This window comes from Thunnus thynnus, chromosome 12 (genome assembly GCF_963924715.1).
Source record: "Thunnus thynnus chromosome 12, fThuThy2.1, whole genome shotgun sequence".
Classification (NCBI taxonomy): Eukaryota; Metazoa; Chordata; class Actinopteri; order Scombriformes; family Scombridae; genus Thunnus; species Thunnus thynnus.
This window is the reverse complement of record NC_089528.1, coordinates 24,616,580-24,634,422: the sequence shown is the minus strand read 5'-3', so window position 1 is coordinate 24,634,422 and position 17,843 is coordinate 24,616,580. Positions and strand designations below refer to the sequence as shown.

The 17,843-nt window shown below is 35.5% G+C and overlaps 1 protein-coding gene across 1 annotated transcript; it reads left to right on the top strand.

Annotated features, from left to right (window-relative positions):
* Positions 1 to 8,903: 8,903 nt before the first annotated feature.
* Positions 8,904 to 17,652, top strand: LOC137194526 (putative ferric-chelate reductase 1). Its single transcript, XM_067606498.1, has 7 exons — positions 8,904 to 9,032; positions 9,541 to 9,641; positions 10,395 to 10,601; positions 13,040 to 13,156; positions 14,287 to 14,425; positions 15,221 to 15,361; positions 16,740 to 17,652. The coding sequence occupies exons 2-7, from the start codon at positions 9,543 to 9,545 to the stop codon at positions 16,790 to 16,792; spliced, it is 756 nt and encodes a 251-aa protein (XP_067462599.1). The 5' UTR covers positions 8,904 to 9,032; positions 9,541 to 9,542; the 3' UTR covers positions 16,793 to 17,652.
* Positions 17,653 to 17,843: the final 191 nt, after the last annotated feature.

Sequence of the window (17,843 nt, the reverse complement as noted above, 5' to 3'; positions counted from 1 at the left end):
TGTTCTTCAGTTTTTACTCAGACGATGTTGAACATTTACTGTGGAGCTGTGAGACAAAAACAGCTGATCACCACTGGGGAGCGACAGAGAGCTGCGATCCTGCTGTATCATCTATTAAACATGACTCTTTATTCTCATTTTATAGCTATATTCTCCAAAACAAAGTCGGGGAAAAAAGTTGACTCTCCGTAATTAAAAAGTCAGCAAAAACAATCAGCTCATGTATTGATCTTTGACCTGAATTTACTTATATTTAACAGGCTGAACTCTTTTTAAAGGACTCATCATGTGATCATTTAACAGATACAAATTACAACTGAGAGAAAATCCTCCACTTCAATATTTACTGACTGGCCTTCACTTTGGCACCTTGAATTTATGTCGACTTTGCTTTTACCAGTATTGGAATGTAACTAAGTACATTTACTCAGTTACAGTAAGTACTTAAGTACAATAACAATGGACTTCTATTTCACTACATTTCTGAGGAAAATGTACTTTTTACTCCTCTGCATTTATTCACAGCTTTAGTCACTGTGAATATGAAGAGTTTGTCTACAAAAATTGACTTAATATAAATATATTTTATATTATATTTAATATATTTTTACAGAAAATATGAGACATTTTAATGGATTAAACTTCCAAACAGTTTATAAAGTAGTTTCACATCAACCAACTACAGCAGTAAAATATTAACTATACACATTAATTCATCTGTAATAATGATCCAATAATATAATACAGATTAATAAAACTGATACTACTTCTGACCCTTAAGTTCATTTTGCTGATAAAACGTCTGTTCTTTAACTATAATTTTGAATGCATCACTTTTACTTGTAATAATGTATCTTTACGCTACTTTTGATTCACTTAAAGGATTTTAATACTTCTCACACAACTGGTAAATACTTTGTATTTTAAGTTATTTTGGAAAAGATCTATTTAAATAAAGATAAGTAGAGTTAATAATTTTAATATACACATATACAGGCTGAAGTAGTGCTGTATGGAGCTCGTTTTACCGGTGCACAGTTACAGTTGCTTTCAAATATAAAAGAATAAAAGACAAAGCTAATAAGTCATTACCGTACATAATGGTGAGCAGGTAAATCTGCCTTTTCACACAGTCAAGCTTTGTTTCTGGGGGTGTGTTTATCTGTTTTTCTGTGTTGATTAGATTTGTTATCAGTTTAAAGTTGGGTGGAGCTGCGGGGATTGGTTGGGGTCACTGAAAGTAAAAAGTTCAAGATGTCCTGTTTCTGCCTGAACTGGTGCAACTGGTGCAAAATGTCAATCAAACAAAGTCTGTATCTTCCAAAACAGTCCAGAGGAGACGTCTGTCTGGAAACACCTGCCTGGGTTTACCATAGGTGTGTATGAGCTAAACATTAACATTATTTGTCTTTATTACAGTTTAGAAGCTGGTTCAAAAATCCTGATTCTCAACACTGAGGAGGATCCAAACACTAAACTTGGAAAAATTTGCGCAGTTTCACATCAGTCTGAACAGAAAAGGTCAAGTTGTTGAACAGAAGAATGAAGCTGGAGCAACATTTCATGTGTTCATGCCGTTACGTCATGTTTAACAAAGGTGTAGATTAGGCGATTTTATCTTGACTTTCTTTTAACTCCATTATGTCTTTGTCTAAAAGAATTTATTTCTCACACATTAACATCACATACAATACAATGAACTTCACTGAAACTACAAGTATTTATATAAGGCTCACTCCCAGGGGCTGCAGGATGTTTGAAACACAAAATTTATAATAATCAGTGGTGGAAGAAGAACTCAGATCAATTAAGTACCAATACAGCAATGTAAAAATACTCCATTACAAGTAAAAGTCCTGCATGAAAACTCCTTCATGACTAAACATACATAAGTATTATCAGCTTGATGTAGTTAAAGTGTTGCAGTAAAAGTAGTGGTTTGGTCCCTCTGACTGATATATTATTATATATGACATCATTAGATTATTAATAGTGAAGCATCAGTGTTAGAGCAGCATGTTACTGTTGTAGCTGCTGGAGGTGGAGCTAGTTTCAACTACTTCATATACAGTTAGCTAGTTTAGTCCAGTGGTTCCCAACATAGGGGTCGGGCCCCTCCAAAGGTTCACCAGATAAATCTGAGGGGTCGTGAGATGATTAATGGGAGAGGAAAGAAGATAAAACAAAGTTCTGATGCACAAATCTGTTTTCAAAATTTTTGGACTTTTTCTCTAATCTTTGATTTTTGGTGAAATATTGGATCATTTGAACATTTATTGAAATGAAACCAAGTGAGAAGTTTAGAGGGAAAAATCACTATTTGGTGGAGCTGTTAACAACTCATAGACATCTGAAATGTGACCCTGACTACACACTGCTTTTTGTAAGACGTCAAAACCCAAAAAGGTTGGAAACCACTGGTTTCATCTTTAACAATGTGTTGTATTTTAAAAGCTTGTTTTATTATCCATTGTGTCAAATCTTCATCTGAAAAGTAACTAAAGCTGTAAGATAAATGTAGTGGGGTAGAAGGTAAAATATTTCCCTCTGAAATGTAGAGGAGTGGAAGTATAAAGTAACATCAAATGGAAATACTCAAGTAAAGTACAAGTACCTCAAAATTGTACTTAAGTACAGTACTTGAGTAGATGTACTTAGTTACTTTCCACCACTAATAATCATGTACTTATAAAATACACTTATGTAATTATAATAGTGTGAACTTATTTATCTTTTTAATGCTTCAAAAATCAGTAGGAGGCTGAAGTTCACCACCTTCTAAACACCCATGTTTATATTTTTATAGCTATATATAGCTATAAAGCTTATATTTTATAAGTTAAAATGTATTTTGAAAAAAGCCCCCTGATGATATTCAAATTACATGAGCTCAGGTTTTATTACAATTGATCTGATGATTATGTAACATCTCCTTAATTAAATGTAATGAATAGAAGGAAGTGACCAACTCCTGAAATATTTTCTGCTGCATATTTCACATGTTGAGTTGTCACAGGTGATGACAGCAGCTGTTACTTCACAGAATGTGGACGAGTTATTCACCGAGTGACGAATGGACGGAAAACACCTGGATGACAATAATGTTATCGATGTGACACTCTGATTATCCTTTTGTCTTTGTGACTGTTTTTTTTGGCTCACCTGTAACACATCCTGCGTATACTGCTGATATACCCACATGTGCATCATTTTACAGTTTCCTGCATTTTCATAAAGATTATAAAGCACATATGATTTAGAGTTATATCTCTGAAAAACAAAGCTTATTTTAAAGACATTTTTTGTCCTACAGTTCTAATGTTACAAAAAATGAATATGTCAAATTGTGTGTAATTGAGTGCAATGATTTTCTTATCAATAACTTTTTGAATTGTTAAAGTCGCCCTGTGGAGTCCTTGTAAATAAACAAAAGTTATGTTTACATTCAGTATTTCTCACATAAATCCATTGTGTTTATCTTTGAGGTCTCTAACATGTTGAGAACATTTCACTCCTCCTTAAAATCCTGCTTTGTTTACATCAATGTTTGCTTCCTCTTCTCTGTTTTTATTGGCACATTATTGCCATCAACTGTCAATCAATGAAATATTGTGAAACCAGAGGCACGTATGATACAAATGAAACAGGAACTCGCCCATAAAAATACTAGTGGGCAAAAACTCAACAGGGTACCTTTAAATATAATTAATATTTTTTTATAATAGCGATCTATCAAATTATCATGTGTAATGTGTTGGTCGTAGCTCGTAGTGATGAACCTAAAGAGAATTATCTGCAGCTCCCTTCGGCTTTACGGAGCTTTATAGCGAGTTTCATCTCATTGTTTAGCTGTCTGGCTGTAACTTTACTATTTTGGTTCACTCTCACAGCTCTCACAGCATTGTTTTTGGCTGCAGCAGGCAGCTGTTTTCAGAAAAAGCTTTAAAAACCTACTGTATGCTACCTGCTCAGCACCAAACAGCAAACAAACACAGTTAGTTGTAGACTAGCTGTTGAACATAGTGGAGCATTTAGCAGCTAAAGAGCCAGATATTTCTCTCAGGAGTTGGTGGAGACCAAAAACAGAGCTAAAAGAGAGTGAATATTGGACTCATATTCACCAGCTGGACAGAAACACGACTCCAAATGAACGATAACGTTGCTCTGTAACTGCTGAATGTGTAAATAAGAAACTGTTTGTTCAACATATCAAGGTGAGTATATGTCATTGTTGTGTTCACAACCAAAAAAATCAGTTAAAGCTTTAAGTTTTGAGAACAAGCCAATAGACCCTGTACACACTAAACTCACACGGTACTTCAAACTGTATAAACCTGTTATGATATAATGAAATGTGACACTTCATGAGTCATTTTATAAGTTTTATAGTTGATTAAAGTCTATGGAGGCCCATTCAGTCCCATTGTACCTGTATACAGTTCAAACTCCATTCAAATCACCAAATACTCAGTGTTGCACTCTGATTAATTGTGAATAAGCACATTATCATGACCTGCTTAGATTAAGTTCTTTTTTTAACTCTGCTAATACATTAATGATTTTTCATATAATCTCTCTTGGTTTTAAATGCGTCTCCCTTTAAATAAACATGCTGCACGACTCTTTCAAGGTGTGTATTTTGGTCAAACACTCCAGGCCTGCAGAACAAACAGAGACAAGCCACATAATGAAAGCAAACGTGCACAAACTGGCCCTCTGTTTGATGAGGGATCCCTGTAACTAAACCTGTTTTGAAACAAAATCCCTTTCCAACTATTTAGATTCTCCCAAAGGACGTCCCCCGATGTGATGTGGTTACCATTATCTGGGGGAAGTGTTTCATTAATATGACACCATTATGACAATATGACAGAGCATGCAAATTCCTAGAGAATCACAGTAAACCTGCCTTTCAGCTCAACTTACAGATGGCGAATATTTTGCGTCATGGACTTTTTTCCATGACAGTCCTTGTGGTCGTATGGTGGTTTGTATTTTTAAAGGATTGTCTTGAATGATTATTTAGCTTATAGTGCCTTGTACTTAATGTTATATTCATATATATTCTTGGACGGGTTGATGTATGCTGGTTTGTTATTAAAAGGTTTTGTGTTTTCTGGGTTTTGGGGTTTTCTGCTGTATGTTTGCCTTCTCATGTTCCTGTACTGATTTTCCCTCCTTTGCCCATCTACACACCTGCCTTACTCCCTGTGTGTGTCCCCCCGGCCAATCGGGACCTTACTCCCCTCTCCTGAGCTTCTCCCTACCTGCACCTCATCTCCTTGTTAGTTCAGGTAGTTTTTAAGTTCTGGGTTTCTGTTTAGTCTTTGTTTTGGCTTGTTTTGGCTTCTTTAGTCCTGTTAATCCTGTCTGTTCTGAGCTGCCAGTTTTGCCAGTTTTGCTTTGCTTGCACACTTGTGGAAGTAAAAGATAGACCTCAGTTCTTGTGCATGCCATAACAATTATGTGAACAATGTCACCCGAAAAAGAAATATATTAAACTGAAGTCTGTAACATCTATAACAACAAAAGTCAAATCCCTATTCTCACATTACTATAAACAATTAATCAAATTTATTTCAACATGGACATTTAAATATATAATGATGTCAATAATAAGGAATGATTTTTGCCAGTAAGGAAGGGGTTTGTCAAACTGCTACAGGAAATTCCCCTTTCAACCCATCAATAGATCTGCGAGGGAAAAACTGACTAAGTGTCAGACGTCACTTAACAGAGACTCAGTGGAGCAAAGAAGATTGTGAAATGTTGAGCAAGACGTCTTTAGGGCAAATATCAATCAAGTCAAATATCTCTTATTATGAAACCATATATTGTCTGTCAAAGTGTACGTTAAGTGAAATTGTAAAATGTTTTTTTGTTCCAGTAAAAGAATCCAACCCAATTTTAGTTTTTGAGCAAAATTCAGGGCAATCTGTTATACAACCAAATTCCTAATCATTTATAATGCTGTACTTTGTCTATTAGATCAACATTTAGAGCATAGATTGATGTGGGAACATCAAAGGTTCATGTTCTTGTGAACTGAGAGGTAAAAGCAGACTGTAACCTGGAGAAGGCTGGTTGGTTTCCGATGACATAAGATCATAAAAGACAGTATCATCAACAAAAAAAAGGACATTATAGTGTTAATCAATAATTTGGGGGTTTGATTTGAAACCATCAGCAACAACAGTTTGCCCTCTATCAGAGAAATATGATCTCAACCAGCTGTAAACAGAAACATCAAAACACACAGAAAGCGGCTAATTACGACATTTTTCTTCTTGTTGACAACCTGTTTACAACCTGCTTTAAAGAACCAGTCACAACAAAAGAAATTTGATCATATTAGGTCTCAATAGAGAGTTTAGAGTCCTGCAATAAAATACAGAGATAAACACCAAATCTTTGTCAGTGTTGGTTTGTTTTGATTGATTCAATTAATGCAGTAAATTAACTTTATTTAACCTTAAGCATCACATTAAATAATATAGAGATTTTTTGCTGTAGCAATCTTAGATATTACACATTTTAAAGTTTTCTCTGGTGGTGTCCTCTTTTGTTATTTTAATATAAATCACTGGTAGCAACAATACAACATTGGCTTAACATTTTAACTTTGTTATTTGATTCAGCGTTTAACACAACAAGCTTTAACTAGAAACACATTCACAGATTTATTGTTTCTTGTACAAAACAATATAACATTCTAAACATACACAAGTTATTAACAATCAATAACAAACCATCACATTTAAGTTTAAAAACAGTAGAGTAGATTATAAAGCTTTAGTTTGGGTAAATAACCCAACAAAAAATAGAAAAAACACTAAAACCAGGACAAAACAACCCCTTGTCTTGAGGGGCTTTCTGGGTAACATTAACCCAGTATAGTATTGTGTTGGTATATTGACCCAAACTGGGTACTAAGTATGTTATTATTGCACACAACAACTGTAGGAAACAAAGCAAAGCTCCCATACTGGGAAACAGATAATGAAAATGCCAAACGTACAACTAATCTGACGGGAAATTTAGATCACGATGTGACTCGGCATCACCAGAATATAATTTGGCATGATAACAATGGTATGCAGCAGTTTCACGGTCTCATGTCAATGTGTCATCAGCAGTATTTACCTGTGAAACGGTTCATCTGTTTGTTATGTTCAGCGAGACGGATCACATTCCAGTGTGAGAGATAAAGAAAGTATCGTACTATGTTGCCAACACGTTCGTTAAGTATTCTGATACTGGTTTGCGCCAAAAACCAAAATCTACAATAAAGTGGAGTCATGTGATCAACTTGTTAATGCATTAAAGTCTTTAAATCTACTCTATACTTTTACACTCATTAGATGTGATATATCATACTTTGCTTTCACATAATCATATACTTTCATACACACATAATCCCTCCTTTTTTGTTTGTTTTATTTATTTTCAGTGGGGTTTTTTTATTCCAGGGGTGTCCTTTGTTTTACTTTATGTATTTGGTTCATTTTATGTATTTATAGCTGGAAAAATGTAAAAATCTGCTGGAAATTAAGAAAAAATTACACACTATGATGTAAAACTGTATTTGAATTGTACAACAATGTATTAATCTTAGTTGAAGAGAGTTTTTGTGAAATACCACATGTTATAACACAACATATATAAGAAAAAAGAATGTCAGTTATAACTAGTTTCCTTTATTTTCAGACTTTTTATAGTAGTGTTTGAAAATGTAAAGGCAGCAGCACTCTGGATTTTATTTATATTTGATTTGATTTCACTTTATTATCAGAATATTCTTCTGAAATGTGTCTTGCTTCTCAAGAGATACACTGTTTCACATAAATAACAAAACACAACAACAAACAACGAAACTAATACTACAAAGTACTGTATATTACATCAGACATTATGAATAAGTGGGTGCAGTGAATTACTTTAATTACTTTAATCACTTTAATCACTCCCTTTAACATTCAACGCTCAGTCCACACCCGATTTAATAGTTTAACAGTTTGATTTAACAGTTTGACAAACTGAGGAAGAAAACAATTTCTCAGCCTGTTCAGTTTTGACTGATCAAACTGAGGAACTGTTTTGTTCCTCATTATATGATTTAGCAGTGTGTACTGTAAGCCTGTGTAAATGTTTAAGAACAATTAGTGATGTCAGTCATAACTAATAGTGATATTTTTCAGACTCAGAATCAGAAAAACTTTATTGTCCATCACAAAGCAGCAGAAGTTTGGCATTGACACGTTATACACATTCAGTGGTGGAAAGTAACCATGTACATTTACTCAAATACTACTCTAAGTACAATTTTGAGGTACTTGAACTTTCCTTGAGTATTTTTACTTTCCATACTTAAGTGTTTTTTGCTGAATATTTCTAATAATTAGTCCGTAGTTTAAACTTTTGAATACAGTATTTTTTTTTCCTTTTTCTTTCTTTTACATTTAAGGAATTTTTTGTCTTTGTTTATGTCTTTTAATGTGTCTTTCAAACAGTAATTAATAATATAGTAAAAATATAGTTTTGCAATAAAACCTTAAAGCCTTTAATTGACTTAACATGTAAACATGTTTTGTTTTGATCTTTTAGTCTTTCATGTGACAAGGCCCACAGTCTATAATCCAAACTAAACAAAACGCTTGAATAAATTCTCAAAGGAAGAGTTTTTTGGGGTCAATTAATCCGGCTCAGAACACCAGGAAGTTATTTCATCTCAACCATGACGACGCTTCCAACATTCGTTTCAAATACAAGGGAAGTACACACCTTCCAGGCAGGTAGTCAGGTGAGTTCTTACAAAGCCACACCTTCACCTTCCAGGATGCTGCCAAAGTCCCCGCCCCCCCTGACCTCCTGTCCCCACCCTCCTGCATCACCATCACCTCACCTGGAACATCGGTGCTGACATTTGACGATTTAAAACATTTCTGCAGGGATCATTTGTTCATTTGCACTCAGAGGAGCAGAAACAGACACACAACATTTCTTCAGCTCAACGTTTGACTTTTACAACTCAGGTCAGTCTCTCAAAAACAAAAAGGATACTTCAAAATCACATTTTCATATTTTGATTGTCATGAATAATTACTTTAAATTGTTTTTTTATTGTTTATTTGAATTATTTTATTGGGTTTTATTGGTTAAGTAGTGGTAACTACATGATTTGAAAGACAGACATCTACATTATATTGCTGTGTGAATTGAGAGAAATGAAAAAATCATATTTACATTTGTATTGTAAATTCTATGATTATTTAAAGTTATTTTTTTCAGAAATGGTTCAACAAAACCGTGAAATATTGTGGTGTGCAGATGATCAGAAATAATTTGTCTTAAAAATGGACCATTTCATTAGTATTTACTCTGATTTCTCCAGTATTATGTAGTTTATATGGTCCACAGATATGGATGTATGGACAAAGTTTTTCAAAACTGTAGTGTATTTTTGATAGAAAGGATCTCTTATTTGTCAATTTTATAATATTTCCTCTTTTTCTGTGCTCATTTTCTGTGTCTTGCTGTTAGGAATGGACCGAGTATTGATCCTGTTGGTCGCTGCGTTGATGGTTTATGTGGCTCCAGGTGTCCAGGGAACAGCTCATTTGTCATTCGCCAATAATACAGAGGTAGTGTAAAGCATCATAATACCATCCTGACCTTTGTACTTTAAACAGAAAACTGTAGTATAATGTGTGTTTATACTTCTAACAGCGTCTTAACCACTTTCAATACCAGAGTATAAAACCTCATCAGCTACCAGCACTCTGATGGCTCTAACAGTCAGTTTTAGCTTGATGCATTATTTTTTCTCTTTATATTTCATATGTTTATACAAATATCCAAGTAAAATTTTTAAAAGTGACACCTAGGTATGATATTTAAAGCTGTTATCCATCATGATTTTGAGTTTAAATAGCTTTAACTTGTCCATCTGTCTGGTGAAGTATCAAAATATATTTGTATGCTTTGTCATATTCTAAGTATTTTACTTTAGTTTGTATATAAAACTTTGATAAATGAAAACCTGAACTTCAGATTTCTGGGTTTAACTCAGCCAAGTTTTCCAGATAACTCAGCTGCTGGTTGATCATGCTCATTTTACACTAAGTCAGCATTTTCACACATCACAACAAACAAAACGCAGTATCAGGTAGAGGTGGTGACTAATTTCAATGACGTCTTACTGCTGTAGAGGACAAAAAAGGTGCAGAAACTTCCACTGAAAGCATACAAACAGCATACTTAATTTTAAATCCTTAGTTGTAGTTGTTTAATAGTTGTTTGATCACAAAACTGGCTGGAGACATTTAAGCTGTTCAATGTCAAATATTTTTATGACATTCTGTGTGAGTGACTGTGTATGTGTGTGCGTCTACCAGGTGAACATCACCCGGACAGGTTGTGGAGTGACTAAACTGTGTTTGGAGACGCCGGACAACTGTGATCCTGCTGGAAACACAAGCTGTCTGTTTGGATCTGTGAACACCAGTAACTCAGTGGCTCCCAATGGCACCGAGCTGTCCATCGAACTCAGAGGAGACTCCTCAGGATACGTAGCGCTGGGACTCACCGTGAATGCATCTGAGGTAACACACACACACACACACATATACACATAGTTAGGATAGAGACATTTCATATCCTGTATCCCAATTCAGGGACTGGATCCTCCAAAAGGACTTGATTAACAAATGGTTTGGTCCTTCAGAGGAACTGAAAGCCAGATGCTCCTCCTTCCCAAATGAAGCCTCACAGATGCCAAAATTAATCATGTGTATTTGCAGAACTGTCAACTTGTAAAGCCAAAAGTAACCACCAGGAAGCTACACTCTTAAAAACCTATGAAATGTAAATACCAGGTGAGAACAGTCTCTTGATACCGTAGGTAATGATAAACCCGTGACAAATGACAAATGACCAATGTTGATTCAGTAGGTTGGTAGGCAACGCCCTATAACGCAAATTCCCAGCAATAGAAAATTGACTGGCTTGTACATTACATTTATTGGCCTGGCTCGCTGTATACATCTGTTAAATACCCATGTGACATTGTTGACTTAGTATTTACTGAGTTGATAAGGACTGAATGTTGTAAATGACCAGTTTCGATTACGATATAGAGGACGGCAAACAATGCACTGGTTGAGAAAAAGAAGGCTAATTTTTACTGCCTAAATTGGAAGTGCTTTTAAACCTTTTATGCAGATTTTTTCCCCACTAAAGGTCTTTTTCTCAGGTGTTTAGGGAGTTTCCCTTATTCAAATTGAGGGTCTAAGAATAGAGGATGTTGTATTGCTGTACAGGTTGGAAAACCCCCTGAGGCAAATTTGTGATTTGTGATATTGGGCTATACAAATAAGTGACTTGACTTGATAGACTTTGGAGGATCCAGCCCCTGAATTGGGATGTTAGAGTTGAAATACCATTTTCTCCTCCATATTGGGAGGCAATATAGCTGCTATATGGCTGCTATATGTTCATATAAAAGAAAATAAATTGGTGTTTTATTACTGAATATCTGGATTCACAGTGAAACACTTACATCCTGCTTTCTCATTGTTAAACCTGCTGATGGGTGGATACAATACATGGAGACAGTTAGGGAACTAATTAAATATTCAGCTATATTAAACATTACTCAACATAACTGACAACTGAAAAAAAAAAAATTCAAACTATGACTGTAACAAACACAAATCAAACAAAAAACCTCTGTTAACAGCTTTTCTGTTAGTACTGCTAACTGTCAGGTAGCAGTACCAACAGGTAGCTAACAAGCTTTTGCTTGACTGTTTGCTGACTGTTTGGATAAAGTTTTACAGTTCATCATTTCTCTTGGACATTTTTGAGCATTTAAAGTCACACTTAGCTCACTTAAACAGACTGTGACATGTGATTGAGGAGCATTGACGCTGAACTATTATACTAGCAGTAGCAGCTAGCGTGATAGTTAGATTGAGACCAGCAGCAGCAGGTAGCCTCCAATGCTCAATGAGTGTGAATTCAGGTTTATGTAGAAATGTATATAAAGTGTTTCAGACAAAATATACTTAGCTATGTAAAAATAAAACAAACAAACTGTATATCTTTAACACCTACCTCACTTTTTGGGATTGTCTTCCTAAATTAAAAGAAACTTTTGTGATGAATTTGGACATATGACGTGCATTGTGCCTGGGTTATTTTACTCTACTTTTTGAAAATGACCACATTGACCGAAAAGATGAGATATATTAAATGTTCATACTTATGTACCTCTTCATAGTATGGGAGTCTGTAAAAGTTGTACAGTGCTAGCGTCCTGAGTCAGTTGGTGGTAAAAGGTTAAAACCTGCTCCGCTACAAGCTTTTTATTTACAGATTTCTCAGACAATGCCTGTAGGTTTGTTACAGGGCTTGGTTTGCAATATAATTTAAAGTCAAGAAAATCTATGGAAAGAATAGCATATGAATATCTGAGCCATGTGTTGTTGTATGAACCGTATGTCACAATGCGAGACTTTCCAGATTCATGTGAAACCTTGACAGGAACACACAACATGATGCAAACAAGGAAGCAAAGGTAGAAAATATATCACAGTGGCACCATGTATAGAAATCATCATAGGTGAACACAGACAAAACAAGAAGAGCTGGAAACCGTTATCTGAGCTGTTTCATTACTTTACTGACTTATTTTCAGTAATAACAAAGACACTTTGAGATGCTGGAATTTTCCATTGACTTTACTTTCAGGAAGTAGCCCCAGCCCGCCCTATACGCTGGAGACGCAATTGCATAGGGCCCTGTGAATCCTGTCTCAGTACAGCCCCCTGTCGCCCTGTCCTGATAAAACAAATAATAGTGTTAGTGTAGTGTTTTATATAGTTAAACTATACATATATATAATTTATAGTTTTATTTTCATAGTTCTTAGCAGACTAAGGAGGGCCCCCAAAGAAAATCTTGCCCAGGGCCGCCTGTTGTCTTGAGCCGGGCCTGTCAGAAAGCCACCTCATCTTTTCATCACTCTTTCTGTTCTCAGGGCACCACCATGCTTTTCATCTGTGCTAAAAACAGCTCCAACAATGGGTCGTTCTTCTTCCGCACAACGCAGAGAAACAACAGCAACACTGACGCTGCACCAACTCCAACAGAGAGGGTGAGGCCTCAACTTCACTGTCATATAAGGGGATAAAAATGATGTATTTATTTCATTCTTCATACGTAAGGAAAGTTGTTTAGAGGATAGACAGAAACATTTTATAGTGCACTTGAGAAAATCCCTTAAAAGGGTTTTAAGTCGATTTTTTTTATATGGCTTTTGATAAAGCTATAATCTTCATGTTTTGAAAATAAATGTACTTATCTATCTTATTGAATGGACTCTGGTATTGTATGGCAATCAACTTGCAGCTGCTTTACCCTTGAGATACAAATGGCTGACAAAGTAAAATAATGCCAAACATAAAAGTGTGTACGTAAGGTGTTTGGCCACCAAACTTCTCTTTTGGAGGTATGGACTCCATTCTTATAAAAGATTTTCCCTCATTTTGGTTGAGATCTAGTGACTGTGAAGGCCATCGCATATAATTTATCATTTTCATGCTCTTCAAACCTTCAGTGACCCCTTGTAACCCGTAGGGATGTATCTACATTAGTTACTGTATGTTTCTCCTCTCATTTATCTATTAATTTTTTTTATGTCACCTTTGTAGGTGGTCACAGGTCAACATTTACATAATATTTCCATGGTAATGTAGCAGTATAAACTGAACTGAAACATCAGCTGGTTTGTGTATTTAAGTGCTGATAAGAAGCTGATATTTGACAGTCGGCTGCTGAACAGGAACCTTATGTCATCCAGACGAGATAATAACCTATAACAACCCAAAGTAAACAAAAATATACAATTCGTTTCCATTGCAAAAATCTACAAATCACTATTCTTTTCAAAATGTTCATGACATAGACTTATTCCCACCAGAACATGAACACAAATCAATTGGTGCTTTCAGCTGCAATACCCAGTGGTGGAGGAAGTATTTAGATCCTTCACTGAAGTAAACGTAGTGATGCTGTAGTCTAAAAATACTCTATTACAAGAAAAAGTCCTGAATTCAACTTAACTTAACTGAAACTTAAGTAAAAATACAGAAGAATTATCAGCAAAATGTACTTAAAGTATGATATATTATCTATCTCAAGTACAAGTTAGTTTTTATACGATGCTGAGATGAAGGCTACAATTCTACTTCACCATATCTGACTAAATGTCACGCTCCTTTCCAGAGAGTGACAGAAATCCGAGGCTCGGTGCATGGCAATGTGATCCGATGTGAGTTCAACGTCCCGAATGTGAACGCCACCAACACCAGGTCCAGCGATACCACCTTCTCCGTCTTGCTCGGGGTTGGAAGTTTTGATGGAAGTAAGTGGACACAAACACACATATTGTATTATACACATCATTTTGGTTAACATTGTGATTTCCCAAGCAAGCAGAGGCCAGGAGGAGAGCTGCACACTCATGTTTCCTGATGTCTTGTACCTGTAAAAATCCTTTTTTTTAAAGTTTGTTTCCCCCTGAGCATACTGTATGTTATTACATAAAGTATACGTTTAAAGGTCCAGTGTGTAGAAATTAGTATAATTGCCAGAAAATGAGAATCGCTTTTGTTACCTCGGGATGAGCCCTTTATATCTACATAGGGAGCAGGTCCTGTTCCAGCAATACATGCAGATCAGCACCTTGCTTATCACAATTCACTTTCTCAATGCCTTGAAAGCTCAGACGAGAAATGTCTCATATAATCTTTTATCCATTTATTTATCATCATGTTGATTTAATAAAGACGAGGTGTATGAAAAGAGAAAGTCTGTGTGCGATCTTCCTTGTTTAAGCTGGTAGGAGTTTAAAGGTCACCAGCAAGAGCATAATTTTGATGGGCTGAGGTGCTTCTTCATTTGATAAATAAAAGCAAAACAAAAATATAATTAAAAAAAAAAAATTTTAACCTTCATTCGCCAGAGATACAGAATTATTTACTGCCTTCTCTCTCAAGCTGATATTGGGTTCCATCTTTCAATGACCCCTCATCACATTTATGATAAATTATGTTTGAAAGAGAAAAGACAATTTCAGGAAGCAGGAAAACACTCTTTTAAGCAGCTCACCCTCACTGTCTAACCTCCCTCTGTTTTGTTCTCTGGTGTCGTTCTTCAGACGCTCTCGGGGCCTTTAATGTCTCTCTGAACAGCGGCCCCCTGAACCTCGCCAACCCAAGCAGCAACGTCGCCACCACATCAGCACCGAACAACGCAACGACGACCACATCAGGAGCCAGTGGTGCAGTCTACAACCATGGTAAACAACACACAGACGTCACATGTTTACACTTGAGTCCAGAGGGATTCAGTAAACTTATCACTTGACATCTGATCCACATCTAGATGGTTTTAGCATATTTGACTATATACAAATGAACAAGTTGACTATGAATATACAAAACAAGCGATTTCATGGTTAACAGCAACCAAGCGTCCACAATAACCTGATGTTACATGAACTGTTTACAGTGGAAGAAAAAAATATTATTAGGGCCATAAATGAGAGGTGAGTTTTGTACAATATTATAGAAAGTAACTGATATGTAACTGTTAAGGAAAGTTCCTGGAAAGAACTATGTAATTTGGTACAAATGATATATAGTTCAATTGATTAATTATTGCCAATTCATTGCTGGTGTAACCGAGAACCTTTCAGCCACTGCACATCAGTATTTACTTCGGTTTAAATGGAGAAGTTCTTTCAGGAAGTTTCAGCTCATAAACACAACTAAACTTTGACTCTACTTTCCCTTCAGTTACTAATAAGTTACAAAACTCTTTCCAGGAAACTTCCAAAGAAATTATTATGGATTTATGGACCTGTAAAAGAAAGAGTTATTGAAAAGAAAAATGGAGGTGTTTATTGTTTTTCACATGAATTCATATCATTAAAAAAATAATTCATAGAGCACTTGGATAAAGGTTTTATTAGATGCAATCAGTTTTGATAGAGATGTTTTACTTCCAGCCATGTGGATCTCTGTGACCGTCAGTATGTGCAAAGTCACATAGAAATGCTAAAATTTAATATTTAAAATAAATATAATCAAGTCAGTCAAGTTACTCCCATTTGTTGCATTTCATTTATTGTATCTCTATCTACAACATGAGTATTTCCATACTCTGGTTATCGTTTTTAAAGGGCTGGTTCACCCAAATTACAAAAAAACCCAATAAAACAAAAACAAGAAGCAAACAACAACAAACAAAATCCTCATCTTTTAGCTCTTGTGGAACATAACATGCAGATTGTCCAGGTTTTGAGGGGTCCGTCTCTTGAGATCTAACCGAGAAACATCAGACCTCATTATGAACAGTTTTCACTGGAACTACTTTCCACCAAAGAAAATGGTGCCTTTGAAAACTGCGTGTTTCAAATATCATCAGGGACACAGTTTATGCAAAGTACGGAGCCCCCAAAGATAATCTGTTTATCTTGTGCGATCGAGATATTTATATATGTGCACAAGAGGCTGAAAACCTACAAACACAGCAGAGACTATCTGCTGTTTGCATGTTTACAAGCTGAGTTCACTGATAGAATTTAATTTTTACTTCCGTGTCAAAAAAAACGGGCAAAAAGTTAAGTAACGTCTCATTTTCTGATAAACATTTCTTGTCTCTTTCCCGTCCAGCTGTGCTTCTCCCTCTGAGCATCCTCACAATGTCCGTCATGCTGAGAGCCTAAAAGAATCCAGGAGGAAGTTGTGGCCAGAAGGATCCAATGAAGACACTTAATAAGTTTTATTTACACACAGAGAACCAATAAAACTGTGTATAATATATATTTTTTACTAAAGTTATTTGTTAAAAGTATCTTTTGCACCGAACTGTTTTGTAATTTGAACTGAGGCTTAAAAATATGATGTTCAGATTTGCATTTGCAAACACTTCTCGGGGGTTTTAGTGACCAAATAATTCAGTTCTCTGCATCGAACTGAAGGAAGATGGTTACTAAATTTATACAATAGAAGGGAAATATTGTTGTTTTGTATTTGTGTGCAACTAACCACTTAAACCCGCCCATCTGGCACCACAAGCAGCGTCTGCAAATGCAAAATTACAGACTTGGAGCTAACGAGTTCGAACCGTTTCCCAGAAGATCTTGGCAGTAAACCTCAACAGTTTACAGATGACGACTGGAAAAAAGCCAAACATAAATTTAAGGGAAACCAAACTCAAGAAAGGATTGTTATTATGTTTTAATACGTATATGTTTATGTAATGTGAATGTAAAATATTTGTGGAGGATGCAGGCGAAAAGTGATCATGTGATCTAAAATAATAATAAAGTTGAAACTATGATTTTATGTTTATGGCATCATGTCATGGACTCAAAAAAAAAAAAAAACAGCTTTACCACATATTGAATTACACCTCACAACATGCTGCACATAACAGATCAAAGTAATTGATTACACACTTGTAATGTATCCAATCTACCAAGAAACCTGCAGGACAGTCTGATGTAACTGATCATGAGAGTTGATCTCTGATGTAATGGTGCATGATGGGATCAAGAGTTTGAATAAAAATGAATCTTTTTGAGCTACTGGTGTCACTCCGACTGTCTCGTACTCACGACCTGAATTCTGTCGGGGGTCAAAAAAGTTTTGGACGTGAATACAATAGAGGGAAATAGTAGTTACCTGGATTTAACTCCAGTTCTTTCGTTCCTCGCCTTTGTAACATTAAATACATCATTTGAGCTTTAAATGGTCGCTATGTATAATAGCAAA